Here is a 15,402-nt window from a genome sequence, read left to right as displayed (position 1 = left end):
CTGCCCCTCTACCCCTGCCCCTTTCCCGCCCCCACAGTGCAACACCCAAGGAGTGTGTCGAAGCACCTGCCTTTTACATGAGTGCTAGGAATCCAAATAAGTCTTCACGCTTGCACAGCAAGCACTTTACCAACTAAGTCATCTCCCTGTATCAAAATACAGTATAGAATAAATGACATAAATTTTCACTTTCATCTAGATGAAATTAGCTAAGGGCTGGGCCCAGGCCATAAAGTCAGATTTGTAAACGCTCTGCTAACGGAGGTCTTACACATATTTCTCAATATCCTTTCCTCTGTTGGGCCTACCTGAGAAAAACCACAACTCTTGCTTCTAAAAGGCATTTGTTAGCTTGCTGTAAAGTATGTTTAAATTTGAATTTCTCAAACCTTCAATATCCTAACAGCTTCACTCGGTCTATGCATCGATCTGTAAAACACACTAACACTGGCACCATCACACAATCATGCTCACACACTCAGGGGGAAGAACACTAACACAGTGACACTTACAAATAGTTCTGCTAGTGTTTTTGTCCAAGGCTGAAGTTTTTACTTCTTCAAGTTCTGGATTAAAAGAGAAGTAAAAAGTGCTTTAGAAATTGTTTTCTGTAACAGCTCTTACATACTAACTTACCTTCTGAGCACTGTTTGAGCTAAGTCACAGCTGTTTGCAATAGACCATGAGGACTACCTTCCCATCAGTGCAATCACTGGTCAAAGAACAGTCTGTCAGTCACTTACAGATCCCCAATGAGATGGGCTTCTGTGGTCAAGAGTGTAGGAAAACCCACAAACTTATCCTGTCGTCATGGAAACTCAGGGCACAACCAGTGGAGTGGAAAGGCGCTACAGTTCTAGAGGAAGAAAACTTCCTGACTCCTAATTCTCACCTGTAAGATACAGAAGCTTCTCCTAGGGAGAAACAGCCCTTAGCATCCCACACAGCTCGGATCTGCACCCAGAGCGAAGGCTGACTCACAGCCCTCCAGACCCAAAACCTGCCCGGAGAGAGCTGGTCTCCCAGGAGTGCTCTCACTCCTAAGCCCAAAGGTGAGACCCCACACAGCTCAGTTATGTTTTTTAAGTGCCATAGGCTAGGAAACCAGATAAATACAACAGAATCACACATTAAAGTAAGAGTCATGAACAGAAACTACATGATTCAAGTGGACAACATGACCACCAAATTACGACGGTGATATACATTAAATCTAAAATAGAACCATTTTCATAAGTCAGGCATCAGTCTCAGCTACCTGGAGGTTGAGGCAGGAGGAACACAAGTTCGAGGCTTGACTAGGTTACATAGTGAGTTCAAATTCAGTTTGGGTAACTCACCAGAACCCTGTCTCAAATAAAAATTCGTTCTTTTTTTTTTTTCCCGGAGCTGGGGATCGAACCCAGGGCCTTGCACCTGCTAGGCAAGCGCTCTACTGCTGAGCTAAATCCCCAACCAAAATAAAAATTCTAAAATAAGAGTTCTGGATATAGCTCAATGGTAAAGCACTCTCCTAGCACATCTTAGGTCCAACCCTAGTATCCATCATCCATCCATCCATCCATCCATCCATCCATCCATCATCCATCATCCATCCATCCATCATCCATCCATCTACCCATCCTCCATCCATCACCCATCCATCCATCTACCCATTCTCCACCCATCCATCCATCCTCCATCCATCCATCCATCACCCATCCATCCATCTACCCATTCTCCACCCATCCATCCTCCATCCATCCATCCATCCATCCACCCATCCATCCTCCATCCATCCATCCATCCATCCTCCATCCATCCATCCATCCATCCATCCACCCATCCATCCATCACCCATCCATCCATCTACCCATTCTCCACCCATCCATCCTCCATCCATCCACCCTCCATCTACCCTTTATCCCTCCTTCCTCCCATCCATCCATCTACTCTCCATTCATCCATCCGCCCGCCCATCCATCCATCCATCCATCCATCCATCCATCCTCCATCTATCCCTACTGAGTAGTTACCAAACCTAGGAGGCCTCCTACTCTAAAGTGTCCGTGTCCTCGTGCCAATCGCAAAAAGATTAGGTTGGAGTAAAGCCTCTTCAGTCCCCTTAGGCTTTAAATTTACATTGAAGCAGGTATGTAAGTCATAGAACTAAAGCTAAGGGTGTTAATTTTTTATTTTAAAAATGTCTCTTTTCAATGAAATACAGATTTTTTTATTGCCCTGTATCTTGGCATCTGCCACTGTAACTCACTTGCTAATTTCAACTGGGAAACTGTACAGTTTCACAAAGAAGGGGCACACGCTTGCCTCTTGGCTACAGCCCTTTGTCTGACCTTGGCCAGGTCACTCAGACTTTTTGAAAACATTCCACCTGAAGTTGGTGTAAGACTCACAGATTTAGTGCATGTGAAGTGTACAGACCATGGGAAGCACCCACTGAATTATATTTGTTTTGTTTCTACCTTAAACAGTAAACAGCTCTACCTATTTGTAAATTATGGAAGTGCTATCTCTGGGCTACATGAAGATTAGATAACCTTTAAGAATCTTAAAAATTGGAGCTAGAAAGATGGCTCAGTGGTTAAGAGCACTGACTGCTCTTCCAGAAGTTGCAATTCCCAGCAACCACATGGTGGCTCACCATCTGTAAGGGGATCTGATGCCCTCTTCTGATGTGTCTGAAGACAGCAACAATGCACTCACATATATAAAATATTAATATTTAGATCTTTAAAATAAATCTGAAAATTTCAAAACTCAGCCTTGGTGCTCTAGAACTCACTACTATCTGTAGTGATTTCCTGGGCAATGGATGATATACTCCAAACCCTAATTATCAAGTGCCCGCCCACATGTCACTTTCTGGACGAGGTTTCAGTACTTTAAAACCTCTCTGAAACAGCATCATGCACACTTTATAGACAAGGACCTCAGCCGTACAGTGGTAAAATAACACTCCCCACATCCTGAAAACAGCAGATTCAACAGTGGTTCAACCCAGGCCCATGTGACCCCAACACAAAGGTCCTGCAGAGCCCATGCCCACAGAGCAAATGCTGGGCTCTGGATGGCTCTGGGTCGCTCTGGGCCTGGGAGGTTTATCTTCCTCCCTTACCTTCCAAGCATGCGGCACCACCTCCGCTCCTGATGGAACTTTCACCCACAAGGCTCCAACGGAGCTGAGAGCAAGAGGCAGTGTTATCCTGCATAGACGCTCAAGGCAGCACTCAGCACAGAGTCCATCGACTAACATGCCTTGCTTTCTCATAAGTATAATCAAAACCTGATCATGATTAAATCTCTAAACAGGTAACACAGTCTTTCACTGACCTCTTAGCTACATGAAACACATTTTGTTAAATAAATTCCTTACTTTTGTAGCACATTTTCCTTCGTTTAAAATTTAAAACTGTAAAATTTTTTGAAGAATTCACTGTCAGATTGAGCTGCATTAGTATCATGACTTCCGAGTCTACTTTGCCGGTACACGAAAGCTCGACCCGAAACACTGTTAGAAAGAAATAAGAGAGGATACTTTAGTGTCCGAAAAATCAGGGTAAATACCATACAACATTTTCTTTTATTTCTGCTTAAATAAAACAAACAGGAATATTTCAATAAGCGGACCAGACAGAGGCTCTCAGAGACCCCTTCACCACTGCTCTGGACATCTGTCTTTCCTTCCCTGTACATCCAGAGGACGACCGAAGCAGAACTCAAGGCACAGAGGAGGGGACGGTTACTTCCAAGCCTTCCTGTGGCTTTTGAATATACCAGTTTGTCTTATATGTTCTGCTTTCCAATATACTGAATGTACAGAAACACAAGGCAAACTCTGCTGATCTCACCAGTCTCCCCAGCAACAGTATCAAAGCTACACCAAGAAAGGAACGACTGCAGTACAAATGCATCTATCTATATATTTGTCCTAGCAATGCGAGGGATGTAAGTGTCAAGAAGGCAGTGCTGACGACACGTGTGCACTGCTGTGTGTGGGGCCGACATGGGGCACCCAGAATAAAGCACGCCATCATCATACTCCTAAGGCAGGGAGACTTTCCTGTTGTTTGGCTAACTAATGTGGGAAAACCAAAGCCACCCTGAACCGGGTGCCAGGAGAGTTCCCCTTGGGCTTCGAGCTATGCCAACATACAATAACACACCACCAATAACAAATACATCCACAGTACAAGCAGACAGCTGGATGACATGTTTGGAAATACTCTCTGTGGAAAATGTATATGTGGATTTAAAGTACCCCAGGAAATAAAGACACTGTTACTGGGGGAAATTATAATAAACCTATAAACAAAGCTGACAGTTCTTGGCTATGAATTAAAAACAGCACTGCCTTTCTAACAGGATTAACTTTTAACGATAAATATAGGAATGTTAATGACGAAGTAGTAGATTTTAGTGACATTTGGTCTTTAAGCTTAGCACTCAGTGACTGTCCTTGTAGGGATAGGATGGGGACAGCTACGTCTGTCTTTCCTGACTCACCTGATAAAGTGCGTGGGACCTCCCCTTGAGCAGAAATATTGACCTGGGGCATGCCCATGGCCACAAAGTTGTCTACTTGGAATCCCAGCTTATATTCAACCTGTAAAATGAAGAGAGGTAAAGCATTACACCTGCAACAGCAGAAAAGGACCTTACTGATGAGTTCATTGGCTAAGCAGTATGAAAGCTAGTCACAGGTGTAAAAAGTCCACTACCAAAAAGATTCCAAAGAGCAGGCCTTAACCCTAGCGGTCTACAGTGAATGGTAGGGAGATCCCTGTGAGTTTAAAACCAGTATGGTTTATATAGTAAGTTTGAGGTCAATGTGGTTTATATAGGGAGCTTGAGGTCAACATGGGCTACAAAGTGAGACTCTGTCTCAAAAATAAATAAATAATATAATATAATATAATACAATATAACATAATATAACTGAAATCATGCTAAGAATTTTCAACTAGATAGAAATTCAACATGAAGGCTACCATCTATTAGGTATTTGGAACTGGACCACCCTTTGACCTAAAATCAACAGTCAACCACAGGAGAGGAAGTATTCAGTCTTTTACTTAGCTCATCACAATGCCATGACTGCCACCAAGGGGTGCTAGAGAGCTATCACTAAGGTACCCTTACAGCACTGACTGTAAGGTCTGGCATGTTCTCTCTGCACAGGACCATAAAGCTAGGGAGGGTGCCTGAGAGAGATCTAGAACCAGGAGGCAATGTGGCCTGCGCAAACAAGCAACTTTTCCAAGCTTCAGCTTTTAGAAAATGAGGACCACATCACATGAGGAGCAGAAGTGCTGACTGACACAACAGGCCTGTGAGACTGGCTTCAGACCCTCTGCTCACTGCAGGCGCAGTGGTCTCAGCAGCCTCTCCCACTGCAAAGCTGCACTTCTTTGTGGTCACCAGCCTCCTGACAACCCAGGGATTTGCACACAGCCTCTCATAACCTTATCTCCCTCATCATCTCCCTCAATGTGGCTTTCCCCTCAGGCTCCTCCTCTTCTTGATTATGTCCACATTCTACACCTGGGGTTAGTATCAATGTAAGGCTCTAAGGCCTCTCTAGACATCCTTCGTGAAATCAGCCCCTCTATTCTGAAGCGCACTTCTACTCACGGTGGCATGTCTCAGGCCATCCACATGTCACACACAAGTTTCTACAAAACTTTGAAGGCTGGCTCATTCTGTCTCTTCCCATCTTTCTGTTAACTTTGAAACTCAGTGTTCATTCTATCATACCACTCAACTTCTCCATGTCCAAAACAGATACAAAAATACTGTCTGTTCCATCAAATACCCCAGTACTGCCTCTGACCACCCACCTCTGGTCCCCACAAAAGCAGTTCTTTGTGTTCACTACTCTAAGTCAGACAACATTTATGAGGCATGTTTATGAGCCAAGGGCTGCGCTTGTAGAGGGGGAAAGCAGTGGTCAATTAAACTACTTCCTTCCTTCCCAGCACAGCCAGGACGCTTGGTTTCATGTTCCCACATCACTGACACAGTCATTCTGACACCTTCAGCCATTCGCTCCCTCTTCTTCACACTTGGATGTCACCGCCCGCAGCCCCATGGCCTTTGGCTCAGCTTGCTGGGGAGATGATACATGCGATGACCCCTCAGTCCTATGCTCAATGGCTGCTCCTCTTCAACCTCACCCACGGTCCTCACTGATGCAACACACGCTACCAGCCTGGCTTCTTCCCTTCCAGGCCAAACTCTTGTTCCTCTCAGCTAGCATGGAGGAATCTTTTCTGTCTTTCCCAGCATCAGGCAGATCTATCAGAATATCAACCCTGCGCTCTCTCTCCAATCCCAAGGAGAGCTCCTGCCCCCTCATTACAGGATAACCTTTCAACTTGTCTCTCACTCTTCTTTTCCTCCAACTCCTGACTAGGCAAGCCCATCTGGTAACTTCAAACACCGAAATTGTAGGGATTCCAGATAGAGTTCAGCTTACCTGATTGCCAAGCTCCTCTCACAGATACAGATAGGCACCCCACTGAGAGACACTATGGGTTCCTAGTATCTGTAGCTGCTTCCTCTCACAAGTAGACAGGCACCCCACTTGGACACTGTTCCTAGCTAACAGACTCCCTGAAGCCAGGATCTCCTACCTAGCAAGTGAGTTACTTGATGTCATACCCAGTTTCCCCCCTCCAGTCCCTGCCTCCTGCCTCCTGCCTCCTGCCTCCTGCCTCCTGCCTCCTGCCTCCTGCCTCCTGCCTCCTGCCTCCTGCCTCCTGCCTCCTGCCTCCTGCCTCCTGCCTCCTGCCTCCTGCCTCCTGCCTCCTGCCTGGGAATCAGAGTCTCTCTCCAGAGACCCTGCCATGCTGTCAGTTTCCAATGCTAGGGTCTGAGCTGTGCTTGAGGCCCACATCTGTGTGTCTGTCTGTCTGTGGCATTGATGCTTTTCCAGAAGCTGCTTACTCCCCAGGAATGCCCCTCAGTGTCCTTCTTGAACATCTCCTATAAGCTTTAGTCTCCTTTATGACATCTCGGTTACTATAAGCACTGGAATAGCTCCTCAGGGACCAAAGCTAGGAAAGCAAAGACTGGGTACAGCCAAGAAGTCAGAGGGCTCTAACAGCAGAGCTTAGGGCAAGGGGCAAGAGTAGTGGCAGGGTCATCTCAGTCTAACCTGGAAGAGGGAAAAGGGAGGAAATTATGTTGCAAGATAAGGAGCGGAGCACAGGCAGAGGTGGCAAAGAGGCTGAGGGAAGGCCTAAGGAAAGCAGCAGCAGCTCAGAGGAACCCCCAGTAAGAAGCATGGAAGCTTGCCCTTTGCCTCAAGACTTCCTTTTGACAGTCGAATGAGCACGGGAAGCGTTAAGAGGCAGTTCTCTCCTCACACTGGTGTCCTTAGGATACCTGGTTTTTAAATGTAATTTTTGGAGTCAGAGAAGAAACTGCCAATCATTGAGATACAGTATTTCCCACTTTGGTGTGTACTGATCTTAAGGAATGCCATTTGTCAATCACCCTTGAAGAAGCAGATCTATTTAGAAAGGACACCACAGCCTACCCACCCACTCCCCAAAAAAGGAAAAGAAATTCTGTGTAGCAGTTGTTTATCAGAAAATAAATGAGCCAAAATACTTCAGAAAAGTAACTAGAGAAAATATAAATATTTAAATAAGCTAAAAAACAAGCATGTTTGGTATTTTCCTTACTTGGAACACATGGCTGTGTGAATGGGAGATGATGAATAAAGCCGTCTCCTTCTGGAACACATCGAAAGTGAACTTGCTTGCCTACAATCAACAGCCTTTTAATTTCTCTCAAACTGCCAGAGCTGCCCTTCTCACGGCTGCTTCACTCCCTGGGACACAGCAGGCCGGCCCCAGAGCGGCTGCTGGAGCTCTGACACGCTCCCCGCAGAACCTCCTGGACGGAGTCCAAGCAGAGTGGGTGGCGGGAGTCCTCTGCCACGTCCTACTATGCCTCTGCCTTCTGGCTATCTAGCATATCTACTGACACTTAACAGACACAGTTGCATGTTTTTTCTTGAACACTGGGGAATGTTCTGGAACATACAAGAAACTAATTATCTGTTAAGACCGCCTAGTAGTCTACTCTTGTGAGAGAATCAATACCAGAGTTCTCCTCCCATCTTAAAATACAATTAACACATTCTTAAGCACTCAGTAAGGCATACGTGACATAGATGTTAAGAAAAGACACACACAGTTCCAGCCACTGAAGGAACTGAAATCTTTGGCAAGACCAGTCACGTAAACAATGGAGAACTCTACCAAGGAAAAGCTTTGATGTGGAAAAACTGATGTTAAAATATCTGCACTGCTGAAGTGATACACTGGGGAGTCTGGAGATCCTCGGAAGCAAATATTTCATCTTCTGGCAAGAGCTCAAACAGCCCAAACAGAGATTCTGACAGAGTATTAGACATTGAGAGAGACAGCCTTCCTTCTGGAGTCTGACTGTATCTCAGAATCAAGTGATAAGAGACCCTAACATGCTACTGCCTTCTCGGGTGACTGCCAGGTCAGCTCAACCCTGGCACCCGTTTCTTCAGCCTCCAGACTCATTTAAACAAGTCCTTCCCAAACCTGGGTCGCAGTTTCCTCTTGTAGGAAATGACTAGAGCACAACTATATAAGAAAATCATGATACAGTTATTAGAAGGGGGAAGCACACAAAGCATTACAAAGGAACAGTGCCCCTTTACCAGGACACATTGCTCACAACTCTGCACTACACAAAAGCATGAAGCACTTAGGTGTACATGTGCATACTGCACACACATACAGTACCTTTCTTTAGGAGACAAGAATCAGGCGACAATGCCTAACGAGGACAGTGATCTAGATGAGCTTGCTCAGCAAGCTACCATGACGATGGGAAACTTTCATTTTCACTGTATACCCATACAGGGTTTTGGAATTTATACCATATCCATATACCATATCCATATACTACCTACACATATGATTAACTTTTTCAATAAACTGCAATTAGTCAGATGTGCTAAAAATCACCAGATACTATGACCTAAGAACTAGAATCAGGGACTGTAATATCATCAAGAAGCCCAAATGTACAGTTAAATACATGCTGCTATCCAGGTGCAGTGGCGACACACACCTTTAATCCCAGCACTTGGAAGGCAGAGACAGGCAGATCTCTGAGTCCAAGGCCAGCCTGGTCTATACATAGCCAGAGCTATAGAATAAAGCCCTGCCTCAAGAAAAGAAAGAGAGAGGACAGGAGGAGAGGCGAGAAGAGATTTAAGGGAAGGGGAGAGGGAAGGGGAGCAAAGAGGGGAGGGGAGGAAAGAGAAGAGAAATCTGCGAGATGATAGAATCATTAGAGTTACACCGGGTCCCATCAGTATTTCCCCTGCAAGCATATATATTCACAGACAACTCTTCCAAGCTAGCTTCCACTGTGATGGGTTCCCCACTACCAACAACTTAAGCTGAAGCGTATGAACAGGGCAACAGAACTCTGGACTGACACAAACTAAAAGGACATCAATCACTAGTGAAACCTTAGTCATAAAATACGGAGGGTACCTGATGAACTCTGAGTGCTGGGAGTTAGAACACCACACTTCCTGGTTTTGATAACTGTGCTTGGATTGTGTAAATAACACCAGTGTTCTTAGAAAATGCAGGCTAAGACATTTAGGAGTGAGGGGACACAATGCTTTCAATTCACTTTGAAACAGCTCAAGAGTTCAAAGGCAGGGAGGAGAGCAAATGGTACACACAGTATCATCTGGCAAATCTGGGAAATGTGGATGTAAGGTTCCTTGGCAGTCAGAGGTGAAAAATTCATCAATAAATGAACAGCAGGAAGTTGATAAGCCCCTGGCTTCAGTATCTATGGTTACTAGGGCTTAGAATGGTGTATGTGGGAAGCTGCATGTGCTGTACCTTGCTTCCATTGTGAACTGGAAAATTATGTTCATGTCACCAAGTGTGTGTGGAAGACCCAGCTCAGCAATGCTTCTCTTCAGCCATTCACACCAGTCCTCCAGCCATATATGGCTTCTCTATATGAGCAGGCTCACCATCAGATCCAACTCTCCTCCTGGATCCAGATCCCCCTGGAAGAGCCTCAAAGGACCCAGCCCTGGGTGATTTGCAGATCATTCACGTGGTGGCCACCTAAATCTAAAGTCTTAGGGGAGCAGGCTCAAGACTATATCTGTCAGATACAGATACGAAAAGACCCAATGCTCTATACCAGCAATGACCCTTCTGTGGAGAGGAAGGTCCATCCTCAGGGAGAGCCCTTGCCTCTGAAGACTGAGTGACCCTGGCATACTGTCTGACAGCAGCTCTTACCTTGGACTTTGCATGCCAAGTGAAGTGCAGGAAGTTTGTCTCACTGGGCACTAGCAGGTTAAAGGACAGAGCGTAGTGACTGATGAGGTCATTTCTCACATAGTAAAGTTCTGCATCAAGACCTAGAAAAAAATGGAAAAGCAGTTAACCACCAAATGTCTTCAAAGTAACTGCCTTCAGTTTTGCAAATCCTTGTAGAGGGCAGAGAGAATGCGCTGCTGCACGAGTGTGCACTGTAGACAGCTGGCATGTGAGCTGCCTTGTGAAGCAGGATGCTAGTTTCACAGCCCACAGAGAAACTGGCATTCAAATCTAGATCTCCTTCTGAGACAACTGCGCTAGGACCACCTGTAGCCACTCTGTCTTCTGGATCCAGTGCCTCTCCAAAGAGCACCAAAGAAGAAACATCACTCCTTCTCGAATGCTGGCCCACACTTTGATTCAAAAAGGAGGGAGACTGCCTGTACTGAAGTTACAAAAGGCTGTGAGCTACATGTGGGCCTGTGCTCTTGACTGCAAAGCCATCTCTCCAGACGCTGAAGAAAGCCTTTAGCTGATACCGTCAGTGGAAAAATCAACCCTCTGTGAAAAAGATGTAAGATAATAACAGGAAAAGAAAGCAATACTACCAACAAAGCTAATTACTGATGCTACCAAGTCAGTGACCTTGAGTCCTGGGCACTCTAGACAAAAGGGAGAGGGAGGAACTATCACCAAGTGTTAGAGACAGGCAACTTATTTAAACTTATTTACTGTTAGTTTAGTCCAGATGTCCCTAGTACTCACACAGGACAAACAGAAACTTAAATGGCACATGTACTGAGCATGCGCTGCAGGTCTGTATCTGAGGGGTGGCATGAAGGAAGTCATCTGGATACCTCAGATCCCTCAGCACACAAAGAGAGACCAACAGCTCTGCCACAGACAGTTTATCTGTCAAAGCTCCTTCCTCATTTCTGACCCAGATCTGATAATACGTTTAAGTCAAAACTGCGGTCTGAGTAGCGCGGTGTTATGCATCCTGCAGGAGGTGCCAGACACAACAAGGGAAAGCTGGAAGCCAGTGCAGGAGGCTCTGCCTGCTGAAGACAGAAAATGCTCAGGAGCATAAGGTGGGGGCTGGTGGTAATAGAGAAAGATACAGAGGAGACAGGGAAGATGGAAAGATCGAATGGAAAATGAATTCAAAGAAAACATCAATAATCACAATAATACAGTTTAAATCCATTTAAGGGGCTGGAGAAATGGCTTGGCAGTTAAAGAGTACTGATTTCTCTGTCAAGGACCTGTGTTTGATTCCCAGTCCACACATGGTACCTCACAGCAAAGGCCCTCTTCTGGCCTCTGTGGGCACTGCACACATAAGATGCACAGACATGCATGCAGGCAAAACACCTATACACATAAAAATAACAGATAAAACTTTTTACAAAAATTCACTCAAGCCTGAGATATGCTAGTCTAAAGAGATTGATAAAGACGGGGTTAAAACAAAGTTCAGAAATATGTCAAATAACAAAAAAGAAAAGGACACATGAGGCAGAACGACAACACACAATTATAACTCAAGGTGAAAGGACTCATTAGTTAATAAAACTTACAACTGAGCTCCTCTGTACACAAAAGATACAGCACTGTAAGAAGCAAAGCTTCATATACAGAAATCAAAAGCCAAGAGCCACAGTCACAGCCACAGACTGACAGCCCCTCATACCCAAAGGGTTTACTCATGAGTAATCATAAAACATGAAACGCATGTAAAAGGGAAAACACTGCATAGCCAAGTAATCTCTAAAAGGTCAGAAATTCACCACATTAGTAGAAAAGAAAAAACAATAAAGGCGGGTGTGGTGACTCACGCCAGTCATTCCAGCACAGGGGCAGTGCTGCAAGGTCAGGCCTTCAAAGTCACCCTCAGCTATTTAGCAAGTTTGAGGCCAACCTGGGCACATAAGACCCTGTTTTGAAACAAAACACTGATGCATATAGATTGAAAATCTATACGGATGAAAACAGACAACAAATAATAAACGGACAGATACTTTCTCAGTCTAATAACGAACGTTTACAAAGTCATACAGCCAGCATGCTCAATAATGAACTCTTACATTCTTCTTTCTAAAACCATCAACAATGTAAGGTTATCCCTACTCCTACTCAATTCACACTTACAATGGTAAGTAAGGCATTATAGCTGTATTGCACTGTGAAACTGTTAAACACTCTGGAAATCAAGCAATGGAAAATCTGTGCTAGACAAGTGCTTTTAGGAGAAATCTTACAGGGAAAGACTGGCTGCCCCTTTAAATGCTGGTGAGCCCTCTTCCAAGACACTGTATGTTTTAGATAGGGCTGTGCAGAGAAACCACAAGGAATGGGCTTGAAGAGGCCCAGGCTTCTTCTCAAGACCTAAGTAAACTTTGCTCTCAACCACATTCTATAAGTAGAAGGGAGATTGGTACGCTCCATAGGAAGATACACACGGGGCTGTGGAAATGTGAAGAGGTGCTAAAACATATCATTAATCTTCAGGAAAACAAATGTTAGAAGCACAATGAAAACCACTAGCAGGACCCTAGAGAATAACCACAATTGATGCTGGCAAGTCAGCTCAGAGCATCCTTCCAGGGTGAAAAACCGCTCATCTGCTTTGGAAAGCTAACAGTTGCTTATAAATTAAGCACACACCGACTCTACGGCCAGCAACTACACTTGAGGTCATTCCGCAACGGAAATGAAAACACTGTATCCTCACAACGCCGTGCAGATGTTCACAGGCCTTTACTACTAATAAGCAGAAGTGGGAACAATGCGAATGCTCACCAGCGGACAGTGAACTTGATACCAACTGTTTACATTCAACAATGGAATACTACTCTACAATCAAAACCAGACTCTGCAACAAGGATGGACTTCTCAGGGTGAAGGAAATGTGACACATGAGAATATCAAACCATCTGACTTTATTTAGATAAAACTTCTAGAGCGTACAGAACTGATGTATTGTGATAAAACTCTGAACTGTGCCCATCTAGAAAGCATGAGATGAGAGCTCAGGAACTTCTTGCAGGGATGGCAATGTTCAACATCTTGATTTGAGTCCAGGTCATAAAGCCATATATAAAAAACGTATTTTCTTTCTAACTGGGGCAGAAGGGTGTGTATGCCAGTGCTTGCAGAAGCCAGAAGAGGATACTGGATCCCCTGGAGCTAGAGTTACAGGCAGTTGTTAGTCTCCTGATGTGGGTGCTGAGAACTGAACTTGGGTCCTCTCCAAGAGTTGTATGTGCTCTTAACTGGGCCACCTCCCCAGCCTCAAGGTAGGCATGTGTGCACACGCCCTCTCAGCTCTATTTCAAGACTATTAAAGGTGAGCACATGCGCAAGGGCTCCCAGAGGAGCACAGTCTGGCCTGTGCATGCTTCCTGGCAGAGCAAGCTGAACTCCCCCGTACCACTCTTAGGCCAGCCCCAACCTAAGGGGCTGCACAACCACGAGGCCTGCAATTTCCATCCTCTTAGACTTTAATAGCTTTACTCTGCTCCCAGGGAGCCGCAGCCACAATAAGTGGTTTGACTAGGCGACCCACCTTACCTCATAAGGTACCAATTATGCTATTGTTAGTGTTCTCTGGTCTGAAATAGTAGAAGTCTTGAATAGTCTGCCCTGAACCTTCTTTTCACCATAATCCTGTTATTTTTAGTGAATAAGCACTCTTGAAAGTTTTCTTAGGAGTGGATTTGATTTTATAACAGAAATGCTCATGTTCTTTAAATACAACTCTGAATGCTGGGCAGGGAGTGGTGGCAACTTGTGACTCTACACTTCTAAGTAATATAAATTCCTAGCAAGACAGCAGTGACTAATAAACAACAGTCATGCCAGGCAGTGCTGGTGACGCCTTTTATCCCAACACTCGGGAGGCAGGGAGGCAGATGGGTCTCTGTGAGTTTGTGGCCAGCCAGGTCTACAGAGTGAGTTTCAGAACAGCCAGGGCTCTCAAAACAAACAAACAAACAAACAAACAACAGTCACATCTGTTGAGAAACAATGATCTAGACCTTTCTTTGTGCAGAAGAGCACCTAAAGGCAATACTCCAGGGATTAGGCCTTTGGATCCAAACAGTCCTCAGTTCATCCACACTAGACACCTGCTGTGCTCTGAATCCCCTGCTACCAGACACTCATGTTTAAATGCCCAGCCCTCAGCTTGTGCCTCGATTTTGAAGACTGGAGTAAGCTTTCAGGGAGCAGGCCCTGCCTGTCAAAAGCAGGTCACTGAGAGCAGGCCTCTGAAGATTGTGTCTGCACTGGCTGCAGCCTGCCTTTTCTGTTTCCTGTCTGTTGCCATGTGAACAAGCTGCTGCCTGCACTCCCACTGTCCTGACAGACTGGACCCTCTACAACAGAAAGCCAAACAAGTCTTCCTTCCTCAGCTTGCTTCCGTCGGGTCTTTTGGTCCCAGCAACGCAAAAATAACTCTGATGACAAAAGAAGGAAAAAGGAAGGAAGGAAAGAGGGAAGGAGGGAGGGAGGGAGACGGATTGAACTACAAAACCCTGAAAAGGGCTATGACAGTATGAGTGGGACAGGGCTTCTACAAATACAGTTGTGGTGAACCAGTCTTGTCCAGACCTTAACACTAAGTGAAAACAGGCAAGATATAAATTATATGGAGCAAATCTTTAAAACTGCCTGGTACCTAAAAGTGTTCAATAAATACCCAAGAAATTAAAGTCAGACATGGATATGAATAATATATGAATGTACACATTATATATGTTCCGTTTTTTAAAAGAAAGTGAATACCAGAATATACTAAGTAGCTGTGGTTTGAATAGGTTCGGCCCCCATTGACTCATGTGTTTGAATGCTTGGCCCATGAGGAATGGCATGATTAGGAGGTGTAGCCTTACTGGAGAAGATGTGGTCTTGTTAGAGGAAGTATGTCACTGTAGGGGTGGGCTATGAGGTCATATATATGCTCAAGCTCTGCCCAGTCCCCTTCAGCTGCCTGCAGATCAAGATGCAGAACTCTTGGCTCCTTCTCCAGCACCATGTCTGTCTGCACAGT

At 45.1% G+C, this 15,402-nt stretch overlaps 1 protein-coding gene across 2 annotated transcripts in view; it reads right to left on the bottom strand.

Annotated features, from left to right (window-relative positions):
• The window catches only part of Ryk (receptor-like tyrosine kinase), a 72,927-nt gene that overhangs the window by 35,201 nt on the left and 22,324 nt on the right, over window positions 1-15,402 (bottom strand). For both annotated transcript variants that reach the window (NM_080402.3, XM_087560234.1), the window contains 4 exon segments: window positions 513-566; window positions 3,374-3,508; window positions 4,504-4,603; window positions 10,329-10,450. In NM_080402.3, the coding sequence (NP_536327.1) occupies window positions 513-566; window positions 3,374-3,508; window positions 4,504-4,603; window positions 10,329-10,450 (411 nt within the window).

Source organism: Rattus norvegicus, chromosome 8 (assembly GCF_021556685.1).
Source record: "Rattus norvegicus strain SHRSP/BbbUtx chromosome 8, alternate assembly SHRSP_T2T, whole genome shotgun sequence".
Taxonomy (NCBI): Eukaryota; Metazoa; Chordata; class Mammalia; order Rodentia; family Muridae; genus Rattus; species Rattus norvegicus.
The sequence above is the reverse complement of the archived record's forward strand: the minus strand, read 5'-3'. Positions and strand labels throughout refer to the sequence as shown.